Source organism: Battus philenor, unplaced genomic scaffold (genome assembly GCF_028537555.1).
Source record: "Battus philenor isolate CCGP_79_NKW_IND1 unplaced genomic scaffold, ilBatPhil1.0.hap1 SCAF_2, whole genome shotgun sequence".
In the NCBI taxonomy this organism is placed as follows: domain Eukaryota; kingdom Metazoa; phylum Arthropoda; class Insecta; order Lepidoptera; family Papilionidae; genus Battus; species Battus philenor.
Genome location: NW_027181682.1, coordinates 7,765,286 through 7,788,107, shown reverse-complemented (window position 1 = coordinate 7,788,107; position 22,822 = coordinate 7,765,286). Strand labels below are relative to the sequence as shown.

At 32.1% G+C, this 22,822-nt stretch overlaps 4 protein-coding genes across 7 annotated transcripts; 1 reads left to right on the top strand and 3 right to left on the bottom strand.

Moving 5' to 3' along the window:
* Positions 1–9,324: 9,324 nt before the first annotated feature.
* On the bottom strand, positions 9,325–10,955 carry LOC137921908 (uncharacterized). The gene is made up of 5 exons (XM_068764697.1): positions 10,887–10,955; positions 10,015–10,164; positions 9,611–9,811; positions 9,469–9,541; positions 9,325–9,407 (listed from the first exon to the last, which is right to left on the bottom strand). Exons 1-5 carry the CDS (start codon positions 10,953–10,955, stop codon positions 9,346–9,348), a joined length of 555 nt encoding a protein of 184 aa, XP_068620798.1. The 3' UTR covers positions 9,325–9,345.
* A 774-nt stretch (positions 10,956–11,729) lies between these two features.
* Positions 11,730–18,347, top strand: Tgt (tRNA-guanine transglycosylase). Of its 4 annotated transcripts, XM_068764885.1 has the most exons (7): positions 14,891–14,965; positions 15,046–15,274; positions 15,415–15,712; positions 15,847–16,090; positions 16,163–16,331; positions 16,750–16,944; positions 18,177–18,347. In XM_068764885.1, exons 3-7 carry the CDS (start codon positions 15,421–15,423, stop codon positions 18,330–18,332), a joined length of 1,056 nt encoding a protein of 351 aa, XP_068620986.1. In that variant the 5' UTR covers positions 14,891–14,965; positions 15,046–15,274; positions 15,415–15,420; the 3' UTR covers positions 18,333–18,347. The 4 variants fall into 4 exon arrangements, with proteins under 4 accessions (XP_068620987.1, XP_068620985.1, XP_068620988.1 ...); XM_068764886.1 differs by lacking the exons at positions 14,891–14,965; positions 15,046–15,274 and adding an exon at positions 11,730–11,808; XM_068764884.1 differs by lacking the exon at positions 15,046–15,274 and having other exon boundaries at positions 14,755–14,965.
* Positions 12,246–14,393, bottom strand: NC2beta (negative cofactor 2beta). The gene is made up of 3 exons (XM_068765278.1): positions 13,404–14,393; positions 13,165–13,328; positions 12,246–12,538 (listed from the first exon to the last, which is right to left on the bottom strand). Exons 1-3 carry the CDS (start codon positions 13,642–13,644, stop codon positions 12,389–12,391), a joined length of 555 nt encoding a protein of 184 aa, XP_068621379.1. The 5' UTR covers positions 13,645–14,393; the 3' UTR covers positions 12,246–12,388.
* On the bottom strand, positions 18,322–21,690 carry LOC137922043 (coiled-coil domain-containing protein 25). Its single transcript, XM_068764888.1, has 4 exons — positions 21,453–21,690; positions 21,179–21,270; positions 20,074–20,220; positions 18,322–18,710 (listed from the first exon to the last, which is right to left on the bottom strand). The coding sequence occupies exons 1-4, from the start codon at positions 21,523–21,525 to the stop codon at positions 18,399–18,401; spliced, it is 624 nt and encodes a 207-aa protein (XP_068620989.1). The 5' UTR covers positions 21,526–21,690; the 3' UTR covers positions 18,322–18,398.
* Positions 21,691–22,822: the final 1,132 nt, after the last annotated feature.

Genomic DNA, 22,822 nt, shown 5'->3' with positions numbered 1-22,822 from the left:
ACCACGTGAGGTGCACTGGTTATCCAGGTTTGCCGGTGACAATGCGTCATCCACTCGTGTACTGCTTGCCGACCATATGTGGACACAGAACGACATTTTGTTATTGTTATTACCTTTATGCGGGCCTGTCTTCATTTTCCTGTGTCAATTGGAATCGTAAAATAAAAGACTGAACTAAAAACGATAGGAACAAAATTATCGGTTGTGATTTCATTTTCTTTATAGCACATATTTTACTAAAACATGAAAAATGAATCAGAGTACAAAAAGTCTTACAAATATTTCATAAAAATTATTAGTAGTAGTATTAACGCTAAATCATTTAAGGTAGGTTTGGTTTTATCTTTTAGCAATAATTTCTAAAGAAGCCGAATGATGGTCGATTATACTAAACAAGATCAACCGCTTGTTTGTATGTATTTATGGAATAATTATATTGTGTAACGGATTCCCAGAATGAGTTATAATTGTTACTTGCACCTAACGTTTTATACAATATTTAAGTTTATCGTACAATAAATCTGCAGATAATTTGGAATTGACACATTTTCTTTGTTAACATTATGTACAGGAATTTATTAATTTTAAAAGATTAAATTTCATTACAATTCCTAAGAAAAAATGTCTACCGTATTAATGTATGTAAATATGATCTGCAATGTATCGTCAGATTAATTTTCATTGTTCGATTAGACATCGATAGTCTCAATATTCTTGCAATTGGATTTTGAATTTTTTTTTCAAAATGAGAATCGACTTCATTCTTTATTAAATTCGTCTTTTTTCATTACACATTTTTTAATTAAACATGCCCTGTGGGTATTCGAATGTTCAAACGAATAATGACTATATAAAACGTAACGTAAATCAAGGTAATCAGCTAGTTCATTTACACCAAATGATGTATTTCCTACCGATTATGTAGATGTACTTATAGAATCAAAGAGTAATTATAGTATAGTGAATATTTAAGTCTCCCAAAACCTTCATTTATATTTGTTTTAACAAATATTTGTGCTTAAAGTTTATAAAGAATATTTGGCTTCTGATTAACATTGAAGTACAATCTAGCTTCGTTTTTATTAATAATACTAGTCGAAAAAAAATCTATTCAGGGATATAAGATTTTTTACATTAAAAAAATATTTTTTTAGTTACAATGTGGACAAAATGTACTTAAACTCAACAGAGTAACAACCATTAAAACAAGAACAAATTCGAGTGTAGGACTTCATTAGGTATATTTTGGAGCATGTGCTATCTGGTTCCTAAAACTATGAACATCTACTAGTACATTCATCGGACAAATTAAGTTTACAGTAGTAGTTTTTAAGCAAATGAAAGGGATCGATGATTTTATTTGGAGTCAACAATTATTAAGAAATCTATACATGCTTTTATACATAAAAACTGTAGTAATGCGAAAGTTGATAACAACCTAATAACTTAATTATTCCTTAAAATAATTAAAACATTAGTCGTGATAATCAGATTATTGTTAGTTTCTTGATTTCTTATGTTGTAAATAGAATTTATAATAAACGAAAATTTCTACTTTTTCCAAAATCTGCGACTTTTCTTCCTCAGATGAAGACAGATATTTTCGTAATTTAAAGAATATCATGTAAGTTCAATCCATAATTACCACTAGATATAAAAAAATGATAATAAAAATGTTTCATGTAACTTCATGGCTACATGAATATTTATTTATTTCAAAATTGTATAAAGTATGAAAACACTTAGATAAATAAATATGAAAACTTTAGCTATTGGTTCGAATTCCAAATTGCATCGCACGTGTCAGATGGAGCCATAAAAGCTGAAAACGTTTGCAGTGTTTCTAAATATTAATCGAAAAAATTAATTCAATCCCTAAAGTAATTCGGATCTGTTTTGTATTTTAATGTTATTATAATTGGTGTTAGAATTTGTATAAATAAATATTAAGTATTCTTTTATAATTAGATACGTGCATTTAAAAAAACACAAAAGATGCAGTACAATGTCAAAAATCATATGGTAGATTTTTTTTTTTAATTAAAAAAGTACTAGTTTTGAGTTGTTATATTTAAAGTTTGTAGTCTGTAACTAGGTTATATACCTATGAAATGAAAAAATTTTGGCTGTCAGTTGTAGATTAAACAAAGATTTATTGGATTTAATATTTTTTAAAATACACGTTTTAACAGTGGCGTAGCTATGGTATTTGGGGCCTGGAGCAGATTGGGGCTTGGTGCCCTCCCCCTAAAGAGTCTAAATAATTTCAAAATTCAGAACAGAATGTAGTTAATATATAATTTTTTTGGTTCAAAATAATAATAAATATATATTAAATAACATTAGATCTTAATTAAATTTATTAGGAAAATTTAAATAAGTACATTCCTCGCTTTTTGGCCTGCAAAGTCATTAATCACATTTTCAAAATCAACAATGTCGACTAGTTCATGGTCTATTGACATTATTGCAAGATTATTTAATCTGTTATGTGACATTGTAGATCTTAAGTAAGTAGTTTTTAATTAATTTAAATTTTGAGAAACTTCTTTCGCATGTGGCTACATTTACTTCGAGAGTTAAAAAAAAATCCTTAGCAGTATTACAATATTAGGCACAAAATCTGACAGCTGATATGTATAAAATTCAAGAGTTCTAGTGGTCCTTCGGTTTTCAAAGTATCTTTACAAGGTGAAGCTTCCACGAAATTCTAAAGTCTCTTTCTTTCAATTAAAAACTCTGCTTTGTCTATGTCATCAGGTGCATCACAAAGATCAATATCAAACTGATTATTTAATAACTGAGAGAGCGAAAGAAATCTGAATTTGCCAACTACTTCGTGCAACTGTTCGAATCTTGTTAATATTTCTTGTTTTATCTTTTTCACACATGTAACAGGTTGTCAAATATCTCCCTTCCGCTTTTTTGCTCTTTATTCAATGCTTTATAAAAAGTGTTACAGTGATCGGATTTAGTTCAAATATGCGCCGTTTTGTTCGATAATCTGTTTCCATCTAGACGGCAACTTCATAATACCTTCCTCGTAGAAGCCCCCCTCCTTATTTGCGAAGAACTCGGGCAGCTACTTTTCACAAACCTTTTTTGAGTTCAACTTTACACCACCAAAGGCGTTCGCCATGGACAGGAACAGGTGGTAATCACTTGGCGCTATGTCCGGGCTATATGGTGGATGTGATAAAACCTCCCATCCGAGCTCCCGTAGCTTCTGACGAGTCATCAACGAAGTGTGTGGTCTGGCGTTGTCCTGGTGGAACACTACACCCTTCCTGTTGGCCAATTCTGGACGCTTCTGGTCGATCGCCTGCTTCAAGCGGTCCAGTTGTTCGCAGTAAATGGTAGAATTAAGCGTATGGCCATATAGGAGCAGCTCATAGTGGATGATTCCCTTCCAATCCCACCAAACACACAGCAAAACCTTCCTGGCCGTCAATCCCGGCTTGGCCACTGTTTGAGACGATTCACCGGCCTTCGACCACGACCGTTTTCGCTTGATATTGTCGTATGTGATCCATTTTTCGTCGCCAGTCAACCGCTACAAGAATGGGTCGAGTTCGTTCCGTTTCAGCAGCATATCGCAGGCGTTGATTCGGTCCAGAAGGTTTTTTTGCGTCAAATCATGCGGCACCCAAACATCAAACTTTTTTTCATCCAGCTTTCTGCAGATGGTTTAAAATGGTTTGGTGACTAACTCCCATCTCCTGGGCGATGTCACGAGATGCCACATGCTGGTCTAACTCGATGTAGTCCATGATTTGATCGGTATTTGTCGTCACAGGTCTTCCGCCGGCTGGCTTATCCATGGTGTCGTTTTCGCCGGCTCTGAATCGTCGAAACCATTCCTCCGCGGTTCGAAGTGATAGAGTACCATCCCCCAAAACACCATTAATTTCACGGAACGTTTCTCTAGCGGATTTGCCTTTAACGAAGGAAAACTTTAAAATAGCGCGAATTTCGGCGTTAGTGAATTCCATGTTTACACGTCTATAACTGTTGAACGCAATATCCAAACTAATCATGCATAGCGTCGTTTTGTAGGTTATGTCAAGACCTTTCAAATTATGTATAGTATTGCCAGATACGAGCTCTGTAGCGCTTTGTACATAACCGCGAAATTCAAAAGAAAAAAAGGCGGAAGGGAGATATTTGACAACCTTTTACTTATTTCACGCCTTAATTTGTTCTTGTAAGTTATATTTTCATTACAAACTTCTCTTCCATCAATTTTCTTATTTTTAGAAATTCGTCTAGGTTGTTCCGTTAAAATTCCTAATTAAGAACATATATTTTCAGCAAAAGTCAAACAAGAATCAGTTATATTTTCTATTAAATCTGTGAGGAAACAACTTAAAGCTTTCAATTTTATAGCACACTCCCTAACACTTAACCCTTTCTTTTGCATATTCGATTGTGCGTCATTAATTTCCCTTAACATTGGTTCCCAAAATCCAACATAAGCCAAAAAAGTGAAAGATTGAAGAGAAACCAATAAACCCCCCGCAGGAGCCCTTGTATCGGTATTTTCATTTCTACCTGTCAAAATTTCGAGTGATTCTAATATCTTCATAAAGTTGTTTTTACCAATCTAACAGCATTTCCTCTTGTAATAATATGTAAAAAAGTTTACAGATAATTCACTTATCAAATTCCATTAATAAAGTTTGACGTTTAAAAGTAATGTTTCAGATTTTCTATAAAGTTATTTGGAAAATTAAAATAAATATTTAGCTTTTTAAGATTCTAATAATCCTTACTTCGGTAATAAATACATTACACGCTATTACACAAACTATTACAAGTTATAGACGTTAATAAGTTTGTACAAGAGCTTTACGTCTTTTTAGTATTCTTGTGTTAGATTTGCAGCTGTCACACATAGAAATGTCTTGTAGAAGTCGTAGTTACATTCGATCATTTATCTTTTTATACCAAATATAAAATTATTTTTAGTTCAATTATGGTTCAAAGTTTTAACTTTTTGAAAAAAATGATGTAATTGAAAATCATCAAAATATTAACCTTTTCACATTTTGTTACAATTTTTAATTTTTTGCCCATAAAATAGTAAAAAATCCGAAGCTCTATTTGGTTTTTTCTTTAAAATATTAAAGAAATCAAAATAATTTTTTTTTAAAGGGACATGATCCTCACTCTTTTTGTATAAAACAAAAATGTGTTTCCAGAATTTTTTGAACCCTTTATGAATCCATCTTTGTGATTAATACATTAAGGGAGAGGATCATGTCCTTAAAAGTTGAACACATATGTATCTTCTTGTACATTTCATTAATACAGATATGTGTTTTTGTGATTTAGGGCCCTTTTAAAAAACACTTTGTGTTTTACGAATGTTCGCGAAAGAAACCGCCCAAAGGGTGCTCGCGTTTAATAACTGCCGCCACTGCGCGGTCTGGCCGCTCCTAAACATTAAATACGTGAATTAGGTTTATTCGACATGAAACAAATTGTTCGCAAAAGAAACCGCGCGTAGGGTGCTCGCGTTTAATAACTGCCGCCACTGCGCTGTCTGGCCGCTTCTAAACTTTAAATAATTGAATTATTTTTATTCGACTTTAAACAAAATGTTCGCAAAGAAACTGCCCAAAGGGTGCTCGCGTTTAATAACTGCCGCCACTGAGCTGCCTGGGCGCTCCTAAACTTTAAATACGTGAATTAGGTTTATTCGACATGAAACAAATTGTTCGCAAAAGAAACCGCGCGTAGGGTGCTCGCGTTTAATAACTGCCGCCACTGCGCTGTCTGGCCGCTTCTAAACTTAAATAACTGAATTAGGTTTACTCTACATGAAACAAAACGTTCGCAAAAGAAACCGCCCGTAGGGTGCTCGCGTTTAATAACTGCCGCCACTGAGCTGCCTGGCCGCTCCTAAACTTTAAATACGTGAATTAGGTTTATTCGACATGAAACAAATTGTTCGCAAAAGAAACCGCGCGTAGGGTGCTCGCGTTTAATAACTGCCGCCACTGCGCTGTCTGGCCGCTTCTAAACTTAAATAACTGAATTAGGTTTACTCTACATGAAACAAAACGTTCGCAAAAGAAACCGCCCGTAGGGTGCTCGCGTTTAATAACTGCCGCCACTGAGCTGTCTGGCTGCTCCTAAACTTTAAATAACTGAATTAGCTTTATTCGACATGATACAAAATGTTCGCAAAAGAAACCGCCCGTAGGACGCTCGCGTTTAATAACTGCCACCACCGCGCTGTCTGGCCGCTCCTAAACTTTAAATACGTGAATTAGGTTATTCGACATGAAACAAATTGTTCGCAAAAGAAACCGCCCGTAGGGTGCTCGCGTTTAATAACTTCCGCCACTGCGCTGTCTGGCCGCTCTTAAACTTTAAACACGTGAATTAGGTTTATTCGACGTGAAACAAATTGTTCGCAAAAGAAACCGCCCAAAGGGTTCTCGCGTTTAATAATTGCCGCCACTGCGCTGTCTGGCCGCTTCTAAACTTTAAATAATTGAATTATTTTTATTCGACTTGAAACAAAATGTTCGCAAAGAAACAGCCCAAAGGGTGCTCGCGTTTAATAACTGCCGCCACTGCGCTGTCTGGCCGTTTCTAAACTTAAATAACTGAATTAGGTTTACTCTACATGAAACAAAACGTTCGCAAAAGAAACCGCCTGTAGGGTGCTCGCGTTTAATAACTGCCACCACCGCGCTGTCTGGCCGCTCCTAAACTTTAAATACGTGAATTAGGTTATTCGACATGAAACAAATTGTTCGCAAAAGAAACCGCCCGTAGGGTGCTCGCGTTTAATAACTTCCGCCACTGCGCTGTCTGGCCGCTCTTAAACTTTAAACACGTGAATTAGGTTTATTCGACGTGAAACAAATTGTTCGCAAAAGAAACCGCCCAAAGGGTTCTCGCGTTTAATAATTGCCGCCACTGCGCTGTCTGGCCGCTTCTAAACTTTAAATAATTGAATTATTTTTATTCGACTTGAAACGAAATGTTCGCAAAGAAACAGCCCAAAGGGTGCTCGCGTTTAATAACTGCCGCCACTGCGCTGTCTGGCCGTTTCTAAACTTAAATAACTGAATTAGGTTTACTCTACATGAAACAAAACGTTCGCAAAAGAAACCGCCTGTAGGGTGCTCGCGTTTAATAACTGCCACCACCGCGCTGTCTGGCCGCTCCTAAACTTTAAATACGTGAATTAGGTTATTCGACATGAAACAAATTGTTCGCAAAAGAAGCCGCCCATAGGTCGCTCGCGTTTAATAACTTCCGCCACTGCGCTGTTTGACCGCTTCTAAACTATATATACGCGAATTAGGTTTATTCTACATGAAACAAAATGTTCGCAAAAGACACCGCCCGTCGGTTGCTCGCGTGTAATAACTGCCGCCACTGCGCTGTCTGGCCGCTCCTAAACTTTAAATACGTGAATTAGGTTTATTCGACGTGAAACAAAATGTTCGCAAAAGAAACCGCCCATAGGGTGCTCGCGTTTAATAACTCCCGCCACTGAGCTGTCTGGCCGCTCCTAAACTTTAAATACGTGAATTAAGTTTATTCGACATGTAACAAAATGTTCGTAAAAGAAACCGCCCGTAGGGTGCTCGCGTTTAATAACTGCCACCACTGCGCTGTCTGGCCGCTCCTAAACTTTAAATAACTGAATTAGTTTTACTTTACATGAAACAAAATGTTCTAAAAAGAAGCCGCCCGTAGGGTGCTCGCGTTCAATAACTGTCGCCACTGCGCTGTCTGGCCGCTCCTAAACTTTTAATAACTGAATTAGTTTTATTCGACATGACACAAAATGTTCGCAAAAGAAACCGCCCATAGGGTGCCCGCGTTTATTAAATGCCGCCACTGCGCTGTCTGACCGCTCCTAAACACTGTGTATATTATAATTTGTAACTGTTCACTTTTTTTTAATGTTCATATTATTTAACAACTTTGTTGTTGAAAATGTTATTTACTTTAAATTATGGTTTTCATTTTTCTTTTAACATTTCATTATTCATCATTAAAAAAAAAATTCAAAAAAATTTTTTCAACTTTGGTGCCTCCCCTGCTTGTGGTGCCTGGTGCGGCCGCCCCGCTCGCCACCCCCTAGCTATGCCACTGCGTTTTAATATCTAACATGTATAATATATTTATGCGCCGAGCTATTAATGTATTTTATTTAGAACCCTTCATAAATTATTTGAAAGAGCCCTTCAGAAATTCGGACTGATTGCAATAAAAAAAAGTTATATCTAAATATTTAATCGATAAGGTTATAGTGTTGTAGTTGCAGGTAAACCTTCATATTTTATTGTCCAGTTACCAACACACAAATTCCGACTGGCGTTACATTTCAAGCAAAGGGAGAATAATCGTCAGGTTCCATCGTTTGTAATGTACTTCGAATAACGGCTAAGTGCAATAGTACTACAATGCGCGAATTAATTGTGACATTATCCCCACAGGTTTATAATGAACCGTGTAACTTTAATACCGTACCGTACCGAACCGTAATAACGTTCTGTATGGAAGAGTCATGCGGTTTACTTCACACAACATTCTCTCTCATCTACTTTTAAGGTGAACAGACCGAATGCTGTGTACAACTATTATATAAACCATCTGGTATATAATAATTTACGATCGTATTTACTACTTCACATAGAAAATAATTGTCAAAATTGGTAATGTTCAAGTTTTTGACGTTCCTCGTTAGAAATACACACGAGATTAATTTGTTATCATTGAAACTTTTTTTTATAAGTTCTAATACAAAAACTTCTTATATTAGAAAGTTAAATCGTACAGTTCCTCTCAAATTTCAAGTTTCGTTGTTCTGCTTTACTGTCTTGTCTCTGTATGTGTATTAATATAATAATGATAGATTGTTGAGTTGATTTTAGGACAGACAGAAGACAGGCTTTCTTTGGTAAACTGTTTCTGATAATGATGAATCAGCTAAGAGGAACTAAAAACCTATTAAAGCACGCTACCACGACCCGGCGAATACCCACCAGTACGAGGCGAATGTTAAACACCGTTGTGTTAAATTTCTCTTTAAGTTTTTACATAGTTGCAATGAACATTATTATCTTGATTAATTATTGAACATACAAAAATTGCTAGTACAATGCAATAATTTTATTTTTAAAAATATGAACAGTATAAAATAGGAATATATGTATCACACTTATAACTTTTTTTAAGTAATTTGGAACAAAATAGTCGAAAACGTTAAAAAAAACACTTTTCTTACTAATAAAAACATTTTATTTTTGTATTATTTTACTGTTTCGAAACCTCTGTAATGACTGGGATTTACTTCCTCTGATTCTTGCAGATCTACCAGAAGTTCGACTTTGCACTGGCTTCTCCGCTATTGTCAACTTGATTTATTAGTTCATCTGAGAGAAAGTGTTCAATTAAATTTTGTACACAATAAATGAAAATTTCGAAAGCACTTACCCTCACTTGCAATTTTGGTTTCATGAGAGTGATTTGATTGACTCTTGTCTTCCATTAAACTTTCCATCCATTTCTACGAAATGTGTCTTCAATTAATTCGAAAAATTCGCAATAAGTCAAAGAAAAAAGATCAAACACTAACCTTATTGCAGGGAATAAGGCGGTTGGTCTTTTTCATAAATGAAAAATTTGCCTTCTGTCCCAAATCGACTAAATGTTTGGTAACTTCAGTTGTAGACATAGCTCTGTTTAAAACTCCTTTTAGTGTTTGTGGGTCTTTTTCTAATAAACTAGGAAAAAGTATAGCGAGAGGTTTCTTTTCCAATCCATTTTCGCAATCTATCTGTGAAAGCTTTAAAAATATCACTAGGGCAGTAAGATATGGTTCATGGGTCTTTGTCTATATGGCAGTATCCGTATATTTTTATGAACCTATTTTACTTCACGACACTAGTCAAATCACCAGATCATGATTAGAGATAAGCAAATAATATTTTGAGATGGATGGAACAAAACATTTTAATTTAGATTTAGAAAATGATTTACCTGTTGCAGCACTTTCTCTTCATTCAAACCATCGCAATATGTCGATGTGGCACCTGAAGTTGCCAAAATATCTACCCACTCGGAATCTTTTGGCAGCAAAGGACACGGTGGTTTTAAAATTATTGCTTCGTTCTTTCTATTATCCGATTTCTGTAACTAAAAACCTTTTTATTATGTCTACATCTTTTTAATATTTTAGTACATAATTTGTAAAAATATGAAATTAATGAAGGAATAACGATCTAGCAGGTATTTGTTTGGACTAAAAGGAATATAAAATCTAATATTTTTACCATCTCGGCTGACTTTTATAAATTATTTTGCCGAAAATTTTAGTCAAGGGTCTATAAGTACACTGGATAGGATGCCCAAAGTGAATATACACTCCTTGAGATGAAAATCGGTTTATAAAGGGTCTATAAAAAAGAAAAATATCGACCTCTTCCTATGGACTCAAATTCTTGTTTGAAAGTATATAATACCGTAGAAGTTATGCAACGTGTACTAAATTGATATAAATATCAATGTTGTAAACAAGTACTAGTTCGTACCTTATAAGTCAAGTTTACTCAATCAACAACAAAATTTTTATTTTCGTAAGTACTTTGTATCGGTAGAAAAATCCTAAATACAAGATAATAATTAGACTATGAGGGTTCCATGAATGAGTTTATTTTACAAAAGATATCACTTGGCCTAAATAGTTTGGGAATCTCCCTCGTACACAAATCAAATCGTATTAAAAAATATCGACAACTTGTACACGTTAAGAAATTTGTTATATGAATTAATAAATAATTAATTAATTTAGATGTACAACACGGTATTTAGGTGTCTTTGAAAAAGTAATGAAATGTAGGTACACGTTTTACAGGACTGGAAGTTGGAAATATTTTACGCTTCGGTCTCCTGATTTTTTTGTTTATAACACTACCATTCATTTTGGACCATGCATTATAGAAGCCAAATAGAGAATATTTTTAGTAAATGTTTTAAAAATTACCTAATATATGACAGTACCGTATGTCAGTATATAGATTAAAAATTAAATCTATTAAAATAATGTAGGGACATGTAATTATAATTTTTTTTGCTGAGAAATCTCGTGTTGCTCTTTTTCGATGTTTGTAATAATATGTTTACATAAAATTTAAGGTGTTTATAATATAATATAAATAATGAGCGTTTGTGTTACAGTTATAATTTGTGTAAAAATATTTGTTTTGATCTTCATTATAATAATATACAGTTGATTAACCAGTTTAGTGCAATAACTACAATAAAAGGATTAACTGTTAAATATGCTACAGAAAATAAAGAAACGCTCCCCGATTAAATAAGTATGTACGCAAATTGTGTTGTGAATGCATCCTCAGCCTCATTTCTTCTCAAGCTAGCTGGCAAGCATAGACTGAAGGTTTTGGTGAGAATATCAATTATTTTATAGATGTCAATGTTTGTAATTATTATTATTATGTTTAGGTTTTTTCTACTCAAAATCTAAAATAAATAATATTTGTTAGTAGTGAACATTCAAAGGAGTATTTATCGCACCGTTGTGTTAATGAATATATTATATATGAAGAATTATTTTTGACGAAAAGATAATATAAGTGTATTCACTCTGTTAGAAACATAATGCAGTTTTTTTTTTATTATCGAGAGGATACCAAAATATTAAAACACTGATAATTTTCAGGCTGATCCTGCTTGCTACTTCGAGAATGATAATTTTCAGCTTTTTTGGTGTTTAAATTTATATTTAGTTTGTGAGCACTTTCGATTAATAACAAGGTAAGAAACAGGCAAAGAAGAGGCTGTTAGTAATTTTGGATTGATGTTAAAATCTAATTGTCACATTAATTTGTGATTATACACTAATTGACTTTGAGACAACACCATGGTTGAATTTTTAGTTTTGTTATGAAAGTTCATAAGTAATTGTAACAATTTGGCTGAAATATTTTGGTCATTATTACTTGTACAACAAGTAGTATAGTACAACAAGTTTAGAGGCTTCTGAGGTTCATGACAAATGTAACACGTGCTTTGTAACAATACAGTACAAAAATAATTTTAGTGTCTACATATCCATGATACTTGAATTATGGAAACAATGCTTAGTGTTTAGGAAGTATTTATTGACAGGTAGGAATAGTTTTAGCAATCCTTATAGAATAACTTCTCTTTAAGACAATTGCTAAACAAAAAGTATAAATTTAATCCAATAAAAGAAAAAATGAACCTAGATTCCAATCAAATGCATATTTACTTTAACTGTAATAGAGGTAACAATATCAACGAAAAATCAATTTAAATCACTTATATTTTATTACTTATAATTTAAATGTTTGTTGGTTACATTTTGACAATCTTAAGAATAATCATCATCTTCATCTTCATCATTTTTTAGCCCGGCAGGAGGAGGAACGTAGGGCTGTGGCATTCCTTCTGTACCAACAAGTCCTTGTTGTTGTAACAATATCCACTGCTGCTGTTCCTGTTTAGCTTGTTCTTCACGAGCCTAAAATATATATATTGGACTTATGAAAATATCAATTTAAAATAATTTCATTCCATAAGGATACACAATATTGAATTATAGAGTTATTAACTTGCATTATAAACTACTAAAAATTATCACACAAGCAGGATTATCCAGACTATATACTACTATACATTCTGGAGTCTTATGCAAGTAATGCTATAAAGGCAATGTAAAAATACTGCAAGGCATGGTGCCTTGCAGTAATTTTTAGCCTTTAAAACAATTTTTTGATTATCCCCATAGTTAAGCCAACAGTTTCTTGACTTTATTCAATAAGGCTTGGCATTAAAAATAATTCTCAGACATGTAAAGGCAAATGGCCAATCACTATGTTATAAATAAAATATAAATCAATGAAAATCCAAATAGTAATTTTAAATTAATAAAACAATAACACAATAAGGAAACAAAAGATTTTGTTTCTGAAGATGTTAATGCTGTTAGCCCTAAGACTTTTACAGCTTCATCGGTACTGAGTTCACAGAGCAGAAGGGTCCGTGAACTAAATAATTTCTTGCAGTAAAATTAAACTGAACATCAGAACAACTTTAACAACACACTTTTTAAAAATATTTAATTAATATAACAATAATGTTACTCACTTTTGCAAAAAGTTCTTGCTGTTGTCTTAACAATTCTTCTTCTGGGATACCCAAATTTTCTAGTCGAGTGCTTTGTCTCCTTCTTTTGGCAGCTACAGCTTTACAATCCTTTAAAACAGCTTCTGCCTCCACGGTATAGTCGCTAAATCCTAATCTATCTAAAGCTATTCAAAACAAACAAAAAGTATATAACATTTAATAAACATACAAAAAAGGTATACATTTATGTTTGTCATTACCTGTAAGGACATGTTCTGCGTTAATTGTTTTTTTATTACTTTGGTTACATACTTCATTTGCCTCTGAACTAAGCAGGTGTATAAATTCTGTACAACAGTTCAAAATTAATTCCCTTGACTCAAAAGCGACACGCACAGAGGGTACTAGCTCCTTAATCATTTTATTAATACTTGCTCTAGGTAGAGTGAGCTCATCTTCTTCAGTAGGTGGAGGGCAAAGTTCACGTTCTGGGCTCCCCATTTTCTACTATTCAATATAACTTTTAACACTAATGCTACTTACTCTGGTTTGACTTATAATAATTTGACATGTTATATTTGACAGTTGTCATTGTATTGTAGAATGAACATTATTTGAACGAGTCATACAGTTAATATGTGATATAGTCCAAACATGTAATCAAACCTACTTCTGATATTGATGATGATCGATTTGGCCTTAACTCAATCGTATCATATTACATTCATATGCTGATCGCATCGTAGTCATGACAAAATCAATTTCCAAAATTGTTCGATTTTGTCGTGACTACGATGCCGTCGGTAAAATCGAAGGTAGGTGATATATTCTATGTTTATATCAAAACCATTCTAAGAGCTTGAAGGCATTTTCCATGGCGATAACGCTCCGTTTCATGGTATGTCTTTCGGGATCTTCTCTCTCGTACTTGGACCGACATGTTGAGATTATACAAACATTGTAACAATTCGATGTTATCGCTGGTGGTATTGCTGGAGTAAATCAAGCCGTCCATGATTCTACATAGTGGCAAGGTATACGCCTTCTCCTTCTTTATAATTTTTCGAAGCTTGCGAATGTGCTCTGCACTTCGGCTCTGATGTTATTCCGTCATCACCCAGCACCTCTTTGTTTTTAGCGATGTTTCTGGGTCATAATTTAATAGAGGCTAATGTTTGTGATATCATTAGGTTATGCCGGGACAGCTTGGTTTTTTGGCATTACTGTCAGGAGGCTTAGCGACCGATATGTACAACTATGTTTAGAAAACTCAATTGTATGTTTTATATGTTTGATACCCTAAACCATTGTCGTAGTTTAAATTATGAGTACTAGTTTTCAATAAAAAAATTACCGTTACCAAAGAGAACTGCAGAATTAAGTAAAACCGCAAACCACAAAGTATAAAAGAACTGAACTGAAACAAGTGAAAATCCGATTGCTTACAGTTAGGTAAAATAGTTAATATTGTCTACGACCAGTTAATGTTCATAATTCAGTTGAATATAATTCATTAAAAAAATCTCGGCTGAAAAAAACTTTTACAAAATCTGGCTGCGTGGGCTTTAGCATTTGTCTTAAACCCATATGGCAATGTCAGAATATATTTATTATATTGTTTGTAGTCGAAATATTCGTTGCAGTTAAAGATTTTCTTATTATATTCAAGGAAATTTTGATTTTATGTATTAATAAGCCAAAAGTCATGGCCTTATCCTTTTCCGTCCAAGCAGAATGCGGTATAACAAGGGCTCGTGCGGGCCTTATGAAATTACCACATTGTGATGTCCGAACACCGGTGTTTATGCCAGTTGGAACACAGGTTTTAATCTATCATTAAATTGTTAAACTTATTGAAACCACATACTAGAATAAATATAATTTTGGCTATTATTGTTTCAGTGTTAAAAAATATCTTGCTTATTTAAAATTTCTATAACATAAAATAGTAAACATTAGACACTAGTTTGTTGGAACTTTAGGTTTCTATTTTTTAAATATATTAGCAAATAAAATGTTTACCATTTGAATAGGACCCCTAAAAGCCTTTCATGTTCATGAACCTTAGTGAAATTAAAAGGTTGCTTGTGGTGATTTACCAAAATGTGGACACATGTTTTATTGAGACCTGGTAAAGTTTCTGATTATTAGGTTAAATAAATATTTTTATTCATTAAGTAACATAACTACTTTTTATTTGTATTATAATATTATCATATGTGCTAAAAGTGTTATTGCTATATGGTTATTAAAGAAAATATATTATTACAGGGCACTATGAAAGGACTTTTGCCAGATCAGTTAGAAGCTCTAGACTGTGAAATTATTCTAGGCAATACATATCATTTAGGCAACCGGCCTGGCATAGACGTTTTAGAAAAAGCTGGAGGTCTACATAAATTTATGGGGTGGAAGAGAGCACTTTTAACTGATTCAGGTGGTTTCCAGATGGTTTCTCTATTGAAACTTGCAGAAATCACCGAAGAAGGGGTTAAGTTTAAATCTCCATATGATGGATCAGAAATTATGTTAACTCCAGAAAAATCTATTGAAATTCAAAATTGTATTGGTAAGCTAATATAACATACAACAGACATTTTCTGTACTAACAGAATCTATGTTTAAAAGATTTCAAGGGAAAGTTTGAATAAGGTAGTTAAATTGTCAAAGTTAAAAGTAATATTGACTTGTTGACTAGAACAGGTGCTGATATCATGATGCAACTTGATGATGTGGTGCAGACGACTTTCCAAGATTATAATCGCATTAAAGAAGCTAAAGAAAGAACAAGCCGATGGCTTGACAGATGCTTAAAAGCGCATAAAAGACCTTTAGAGCAGAGTATTTTTCCAATTGTTCAAGGATTATTGAATAGTGAGTTAAGAAGACAAAGTGCAGAAGATCATATGACTAAGAATGTAAATGGATTTGCAATTGGTGGTTTGAGGTAATGGTTTTATTTTTTGGGATAATTTCTACATTATTGTTGTTTTATATTGAATATGATAATTTTTTTCAGTGGTGGAGAAGCAAAAGATGATTTTTGGCCTATGGTTAGTTTAGGAACTGAGATATTGGATAAGAAAAGACCCCGTTATTTAATGGGGGTGGGAATGGCTGTGGATTTAGTGATTTGTGTTGCTCTTGGCATAGATATGTTTGATTGTGTATATCCTACACGAACTGCAGTAAGTTTGGTTTTTGTATTATTTTTTTGTAAAATGGTTATTTTGAGTCATCAATGAATATGAGAATTATGCTGCTTAGGAAAATTACTTTAGCAAACTTATCATTGCATGACTAATTATTGTTTATGATTGGCAAAATGAAGTGATGACATTCAAATTTGCTTAACAATTTCTTTTGAAGAAGTAAAAAAAGGAGTACTGTCTACAAGTAACAATAAAAATTGTGGTTTCATTGAAATTTTCATTCACCAATCATCACATGATATGATTGGTGTATTCATAATTATATATTTGTATAAATTTAGGTTTACATAATACTCTATATTATTATTCTCAAGTACAAAATATTATATCAGAATATTCTAACAATGTCAAGGGGTCATGAGTTACATAATTTCCTTGATTTTATATTTTACAGAGATTTGGATGTGCATTGATCAACAAAGGACAATTAAATTTAAAACATAAACAATATGAAACTGATCCTAATCCAATAGATAAGGATTGTACTTGTTCAACATGCAAAAACTATACAAGGGCTTATTTACATTGTATAGTATCAGTAGAAACCGTGGCTTGCCATTTGATATCAGTACATAACATTGCCTTTCAGGTATATTTTCTCAAAAATATTTATAGTTCATTAAGATGCTTATTTTAAGTCATGTGAATATTTTATGTTATATTGCTGTTATAAAAATAGTGAGATATATGATTGTCTTACCCAGTAGCAGGTTCAATATGAAAATTACTAATGTTATTAGATTATTGCAATAACCTTATGTGCAATGAGAAATTGATAGGTGTTATTTATTGGAAGCCTGATCTATAATAGGCCTAACTTTTGGGTTTTATAACAACTTATATTATTTATGAAGTAACCTAAATGTTCGACAAAATCGACATTATATACAGAACAAGTTAATAAACTCCCAATTTGCTTATAAAAAAACAAATTGAAATAATTACGAGTATAAATATATGCAGAAATAATCATTAGTTGCATTTTAATAAATAAATAGGCAGTAATCCTTAGTAATTTTAAAAATTAAGACAAATAGTTTATTACTCCCTATTATTTTAATTTTGTTAGTAATATAATTTTATTTTGCTCTATACATTTATCCGGTGATACTGTTATTATACAAATTCCATGTCAGTAAGAAATTTTACAGTTCAGTTCTTTCAGGCCTCCTCAATAACCTACTTTGAAACTGCCTCTATTCACGCTAACCCGCATAGCAAGCGCGTCTCGCTATACCTCCGCATCGCCTTTAAGAGGTGTCCAAAGTCCTCACAGATAACATTTTAGGGTTTCCATTTCATTATCATCCACTCTATCAGAGATATCACCCCGTAAATATAATGTGTGTGATGCGGCAAAGCAAAGAACCACAGAAAATACAAACCGATGTGTCCCCAAATACAAAAAGATGCCAAGCCCCTCCCTTTCACAATCAGCGAGGGCAATCTGAGGTAGGATCAGTATTCTACCTTAGTTCAATGAGCAATCCTCTCTGCCCTCCAAAGCTGCACTCACATTCATTACTCTACATATAAACTAATCTAAGATTGCTATCTTTATGCAATTATCATTATATAAATTGGTTCTGTGAACTCAGTTCTGACGGACCTGTATGATTCACCAGAGCTAACAATATTAACATCTTCTGAAACAATAGATAGAAGAAAATTTATTTTACTTAATAGCTCACAATGTAGAACTCAGTATCATACAAATCCCATGTTTCTAAGATCTGAGCCACACTTAATATTATTGTATTATATTTAATGCTAATTGAAATGATTCATGACATCATTCTAATATATTTCTAATTGTTACAGATGCAACTCATGAGAGCAATGCGACATAATATTATAAATGGCACGTTTGTTCAGTTTGTAAAAGGATTTATGGAAGAAGTTTATCCTGATGCAAACTATCCTAGTTGGGTTGTAAATTCTTTGCATTCTGTTGGAATAAATTTAGTTTCAACATAAATTGTGTCTGAATTTATTTTGTCAAGAAAAACAGGATGAAACATGTAAATTGAAGATATATTTATTTTACATAAATTCATCAGAATCATTGCCATCATAGTTAGTAGTCATGTTTTCAGCTTTCATTAGAGTGGCATAACTTCTTAACTCTTGCTCTTCCTTCTTACGTTTTTCTTCTTCTTTTTCCTTTTCCTTCTTTTCTCGTAAAAGTTTCTTTTTGTCTTCTCTTTCTGATTTGTCTCTGCTTTCCCTTTCTTGCCTTAGGTCGGGAAATGCCTCTTTCTTAGTCTTTTGTAGTCTATTTACAATTTCATTAGATCGCTTAGCGACTCTTACTTTTCTTACATCCTTATCTTTATGAAAAGCTACTTGACCAGCCTGAAATTAATGAATCATTAATTCATACACAGTTTTAATTGTTTTTGTTTGGAACTTGAATTTATAAATAAAACTTTGTTTTGCAAAATAATTGATAAAATATATTAGTAATTGTTTTATAACATTGGAAAATTATGTGTTAAGAATTCATCAAAATGCTTGATAAATTATATGTTTTCAATTTTCTACAAACATTTGGTTCTGTAAAATAAATTAACCTTAACCGAAACGCTAGTAGTGCATAATGGTTATAAATATGCATGCAGCATATGGTTTTAAAAATGATATTTTTGCAATATTTTTTTAAACCTAAAAGTTGGTGTAAAGGTTTATGTTCATATAATACCACTAAAATTAGAGAAAACCATGACATTCCAATACAATTTGTTTGAAAAAACACAGAATAGTATAAAAATATTTATTTATGATAATAAAAGCCTAATATTATATTGACTCGGTATTTGGCACAGGTCAGTATAACATCTGCTGAGGATGCCCCCTGGAAGGGTGAAACAAGTGTAGAGTAAATTAACAGTGGTAGATGTTATGCATAGTTTACTGCACGCGCCTTTATCAGCGGGCTGGCAGGCGGTGCATTTCATTGCACGACTACTGCTGCATAGCGGTAGTAGCTATATATTAGTTACTTACATTACTTTCTTAGGATGGATTTCTGTAAAGTAATACCTGAATTTATTAGATAATTATGATTATAAAGTTATGCAGCTAAACCTTAGCCCTGTGATAAATTCTGGTCAAAGGGATAATTATTATTTGTTCTTTAGTCAAAATATTAGAAGACTTATTAACAACTAACAATAATTAGCTTAAAATTAAAAAACAATAATTTTAGTAATGTGCAAGGTTTACTTGCTTTTAATTTCAAATATCAGTTTCAGTTTTAAAATTTTGATTCACTACTGTTACATAGTGTATGTAATTGCTTAATGAAGTAATATGTTATTATTAAAAAGGTCTTTCAGTTCCATTAACATAATTTTTAAAAAAAAAAATTAGATCTGTTTGATTTACTCAGTTAAAAAGACTATTACACAATGAGTGCGCAGTCTATGCCACATATTAAACCTTACTTGCAGAAAATCCCCACAATACAAAAGATAAAAATTCCCATAACTATAGTAATTTTAATTAAAGTCAAAATAAATATATTACTTGAGATACAATTATTTATAATTGTCACTTAAAATAAGGCTTACATAAATTGAAATAACCTTATTTCAATGCCTTTTGATTAATTAGAACACAGAAATGCCAAAGTGGTTTGGGGGAAAATAAAGGTGCCATTTATATTTATCATGTTAGCAAATTGCAAGATACCTGCCATAAAAGAAAAATAACTTACTTCCATGCTAGGAGTTTTCTTCAGGTTTGACCACATAGTATATACAATATCTATATCATTCATTTTATTGCCCATTATAGAATTTGCCTTAACCAATTGACATGCATCATCCAAAACTGAATTTGGGATATCATCAATGGTTTGGCCCTGAAATATTTAGTATTGACATTAATTTTAATTAAAAAAATTATTACTTTAATTATCACTTAAAAACTATACTCAACAATTTTTAAAATAAAAATTGTAGGTTCCATTCTTCACAACTGTTGGATTGCATACATACAATTGCTGAAGTCTAAATTTTTTAGGGTTTATAACTGTGGAGCCATAAAAAAAAATTATATATACCTATCATGTTTGAAGTTAAATCTATCATCAACAGAGCCAGTTAGCATTTGCGTGAGGCACTCCAAAAATAACAATACATGCCTGTTAATTACTCATTAAGACAAAAAGTATAAACTACCTATAATAAAAATCTATATAAAAATAAACAGGAATGTAAAGTTTCACTATATTAAATATATTAACACATGAAAAAATTATAACTCATGAAAGAAACGCATAAAAGGCATGTAGCTCTATATTCTATACCATTATTGTTTCAAGGTAAATTTTCAAAATTTCATTTGAACAAGCAGTGGGCATTAGATAAATGCATGCATAGATAATCAATCCCCTTTTCATTAAATCTTAATAAATAGGATTACGAATAACTCCTTAATACTCAAATTAGAGAATTCATTCATTATTATGTCTACTAATTATCATTCATTTAGCCTTCATTTATCTTAAGCAGGATGTATAAGAAGTTAGACTGTTATATTATTAGTATAAAGGGAGGCAAATATAGTACCTAAAATTTTAAAACACCTATGTTTGTTTGTATTAAGTACCAAAGTTTTAACATATTCAAATGTTTTCAATAAATACTTATTGTTTGGATTTAAGTACATGGAAAGACCTGAAAATTTAAGCTATTATTATTTTTTTACATATATTCTATTATTAAGTTTTTTTGCCTTTTATCATATTTTACAAACAACAAGGGTATTCTAATCGATTGTTAAAAAAAATTATTAAAGCTCTTTTGCAGTTTACTAACCGGTGCTAAGCGAAGATATACATGAGCTGAAGAAACTTTGTCTACATGGAACCAAACATCTTCTGGCCAGCCCCATTTTATTAAATCTTCATCTGAAAATTAGAAAAAATGTAATTTTTTAACACTGTTATTTTGAAAGGTTAAAACGTGAAGTAATATTTTTTTCAATGTAGTCTATCAGATTTACAGTATAAATTTTGAAGTATATGCATCAAAATAGAAGTAATGAGAACTTTAAATATAGTTTCATAATAACTGTATATTTTAGATTTACTTTCATGTTTATCAGCGCCCATAAATAATGTAACCGGCGGAGAAACAACGTTGCTCGTAAAATAAAAAACCATATTCACTTATTTTAGGCTACTTAGATGGTAAAGTTCTTATGATCGTGACTTGGGTTTTAATTATATAAAGATTTATATGTAATACGGTGAAAATGTTCATATACACGTTTAAAATAAGCCGAATTTAAACATTTTGCTATAAATACATAGTTGATAATAATTGAATACCGTTTGACACTTCGATAATGAAAATTACCATTGCAATTGATTTTTAGTAAGTTTTGGGTTTTGTGTAATATATATAACAAATCATATTAAATTATTAAATAAATAAGATTTCCTTCAGACACCCCGAAAAGTTTATATTTTTTTAAATGACTATTTTCAGTATTATAATGCTGTTCCTCAAAACCTAAAATACTTTGAGTCTTTGTTAAAACTCTTTATTTATATCCAAAATTTGTTATTTCTAGTTGATTCTGATTTAGTTTAACTTTTTACCCGATTGTTAGCGATACATTGATATAAACTTCCCTTCACAAAATTTTACACAGCATAAAGTCGTGATTGCCACCTTAAAATGTATACATGAAATCGTGTCTCTTAATAAGTGATCGGCGTTGGTGGATGTATTTCTGGAATTCCGCAGTTTTAAAAACAACTCCGGAAATAGGAAGCTAAAAAAGGGACCCTAAATCTATTTTTATTCGATATGATGTCAATATAATGTTTTAGATATGATGTCGCCGAGGGCACTACAAGTCCCTGCAGAACATTACTACTTCAAAGTGTCTCTGTCTCGACTCCTAAATTACAGGTAGCGTACATGAACAAACTACGTTACGGTAATGGTATCGTACTTTGCAGCGGGTAGAACCCTAAACACTAATTCGTTATATAAGTTTTTAAATATGTTCTAACGAAATCTGTATCATTTAACATCAAGTGGTAACGCATCTAATCATAATTTTGTCATATATACAATTTGTGATAATTGAATGAAAAACTTGACATAATATGTAGGTTTTGCATTACTTTTCGCTTCATTTTACTCTGTATTCTGAACGTATTCTGTTAATTCTGACATATGTCAAATTTAGTTAAGTATTACAAAAAAAAATAACCTTTCAAGTATCAATTATATTTTACGATAAAGATATTTTTATGAGTAAATTTCATTAGTTTTTCCTTTTTTTTTAGTGGACTTTTTATTTTTCAGCACTTGTCAATTATGGTCATGATTTATTTAGAATATAGATCTTCATTTAATATTCATAATATGTAAGTTAAATTTATTTTTTTATTTTGTAAATCTAAATATTTTAATATTTACTTATATTTTGTGTAACAATAATAT

What these genes read in the sequence shown, in the direction of transcription:
- NC2beta (XM_068765278.1), bottom strand. Translation starts at nt 13,644, where the DNA reads ATGGGGAGCCCAGAACGTGAACTTTGCCCTCCACCTACTGAAGAAGAT. An exon ending in CGCAGAACATGTCCTTACAG is followed by an intron (nt 13,329 to 13,403) that starts GTAATGACAAAC and finishes TGTTTTGAATAG; the next exon opens with CTTTAGATAGATTAGGATTT. An exon ending in AGCAAGAACTTTTTGCAAAA is followed by an intron (nt 12,539 to 13,164) that starts GTGAGTAACATT and finishes TATATATTTTAG; the next exon opens with GCTCGTGAAGAACAAGCTAA.
- Tgt (XM_068764884.1), top strand. Translation starts at nt 14,849, where the DNA reads ATGGCCTTATCCTTTTCCGTCCAAGCAGAATGCGGTATAACAAGGGCT. An exon ending in TGAAATTCAAAATTGTATTG is followed by an intron (nt 15,713 to 15,846) that starts GTAAGCTAATAT and finishes TGACTAGAACAG; the next exon opens with GTGCTGATATCATGATGCAA. An exon ending in TACATAACATTGCCTTTCAG is followed by an intron (nt 16,945 to 18,176) that starts GTATATTTTCTC and finishes TAATTGTTACAG; the next exon opens with ATGCAACTCATGAGAGCAAT.
- LOC137921908 (XM_068764697.1), bottom strand. Translation starts at nt 10,955, where the DNA reads ATGAATGGTAGTGTTATAAACAAAAAAATCAGGAGACCGAAGCGTAAA. An exon ending in TATTTCCAACTTCCAGTCCT is followed by an intron (nt 10,165 to 10,886) that starts GTAAAACGTGTA and finishes TTTTAGTTACAG; the next exon opens with AAATCGGATAATAGAAAGAA. An exon ending in GCCTTATTCCCTGCAATAAG is followed by an intron (nt 9,542 to 9,610) that starts GTTAGTGTTTGA and finishes CACATTTCGTAG; the next exon opens with AAATGGATGGAAAGTTTAAT.
- LOC137922043 (XM_068764888.1), bottom strand. Translation starts at nt 21,525, where the DNA reads ATGGTTTTTTATTTTACGAGCAACGTTGTTTCTCCGCCGGTTACATTA. An exon ending in GGGCGCTGATAAACATGAAA is followed by an intron (nt 21,271 to 21,452) that starts GTAAATCTAAAA and finishes TCTAATTTTCAG; the next exon opens with ATGAAGATTTAATAAAATGG. An exon ending in TATATCTTCGCTTAGCACCG is followed by an intron (nt 20,221 to 21,178) that starts GTTAGTAAACTG and finishes TAAATATTTCAG; the next exon opens with GGCCAAACCATTGATGATAT.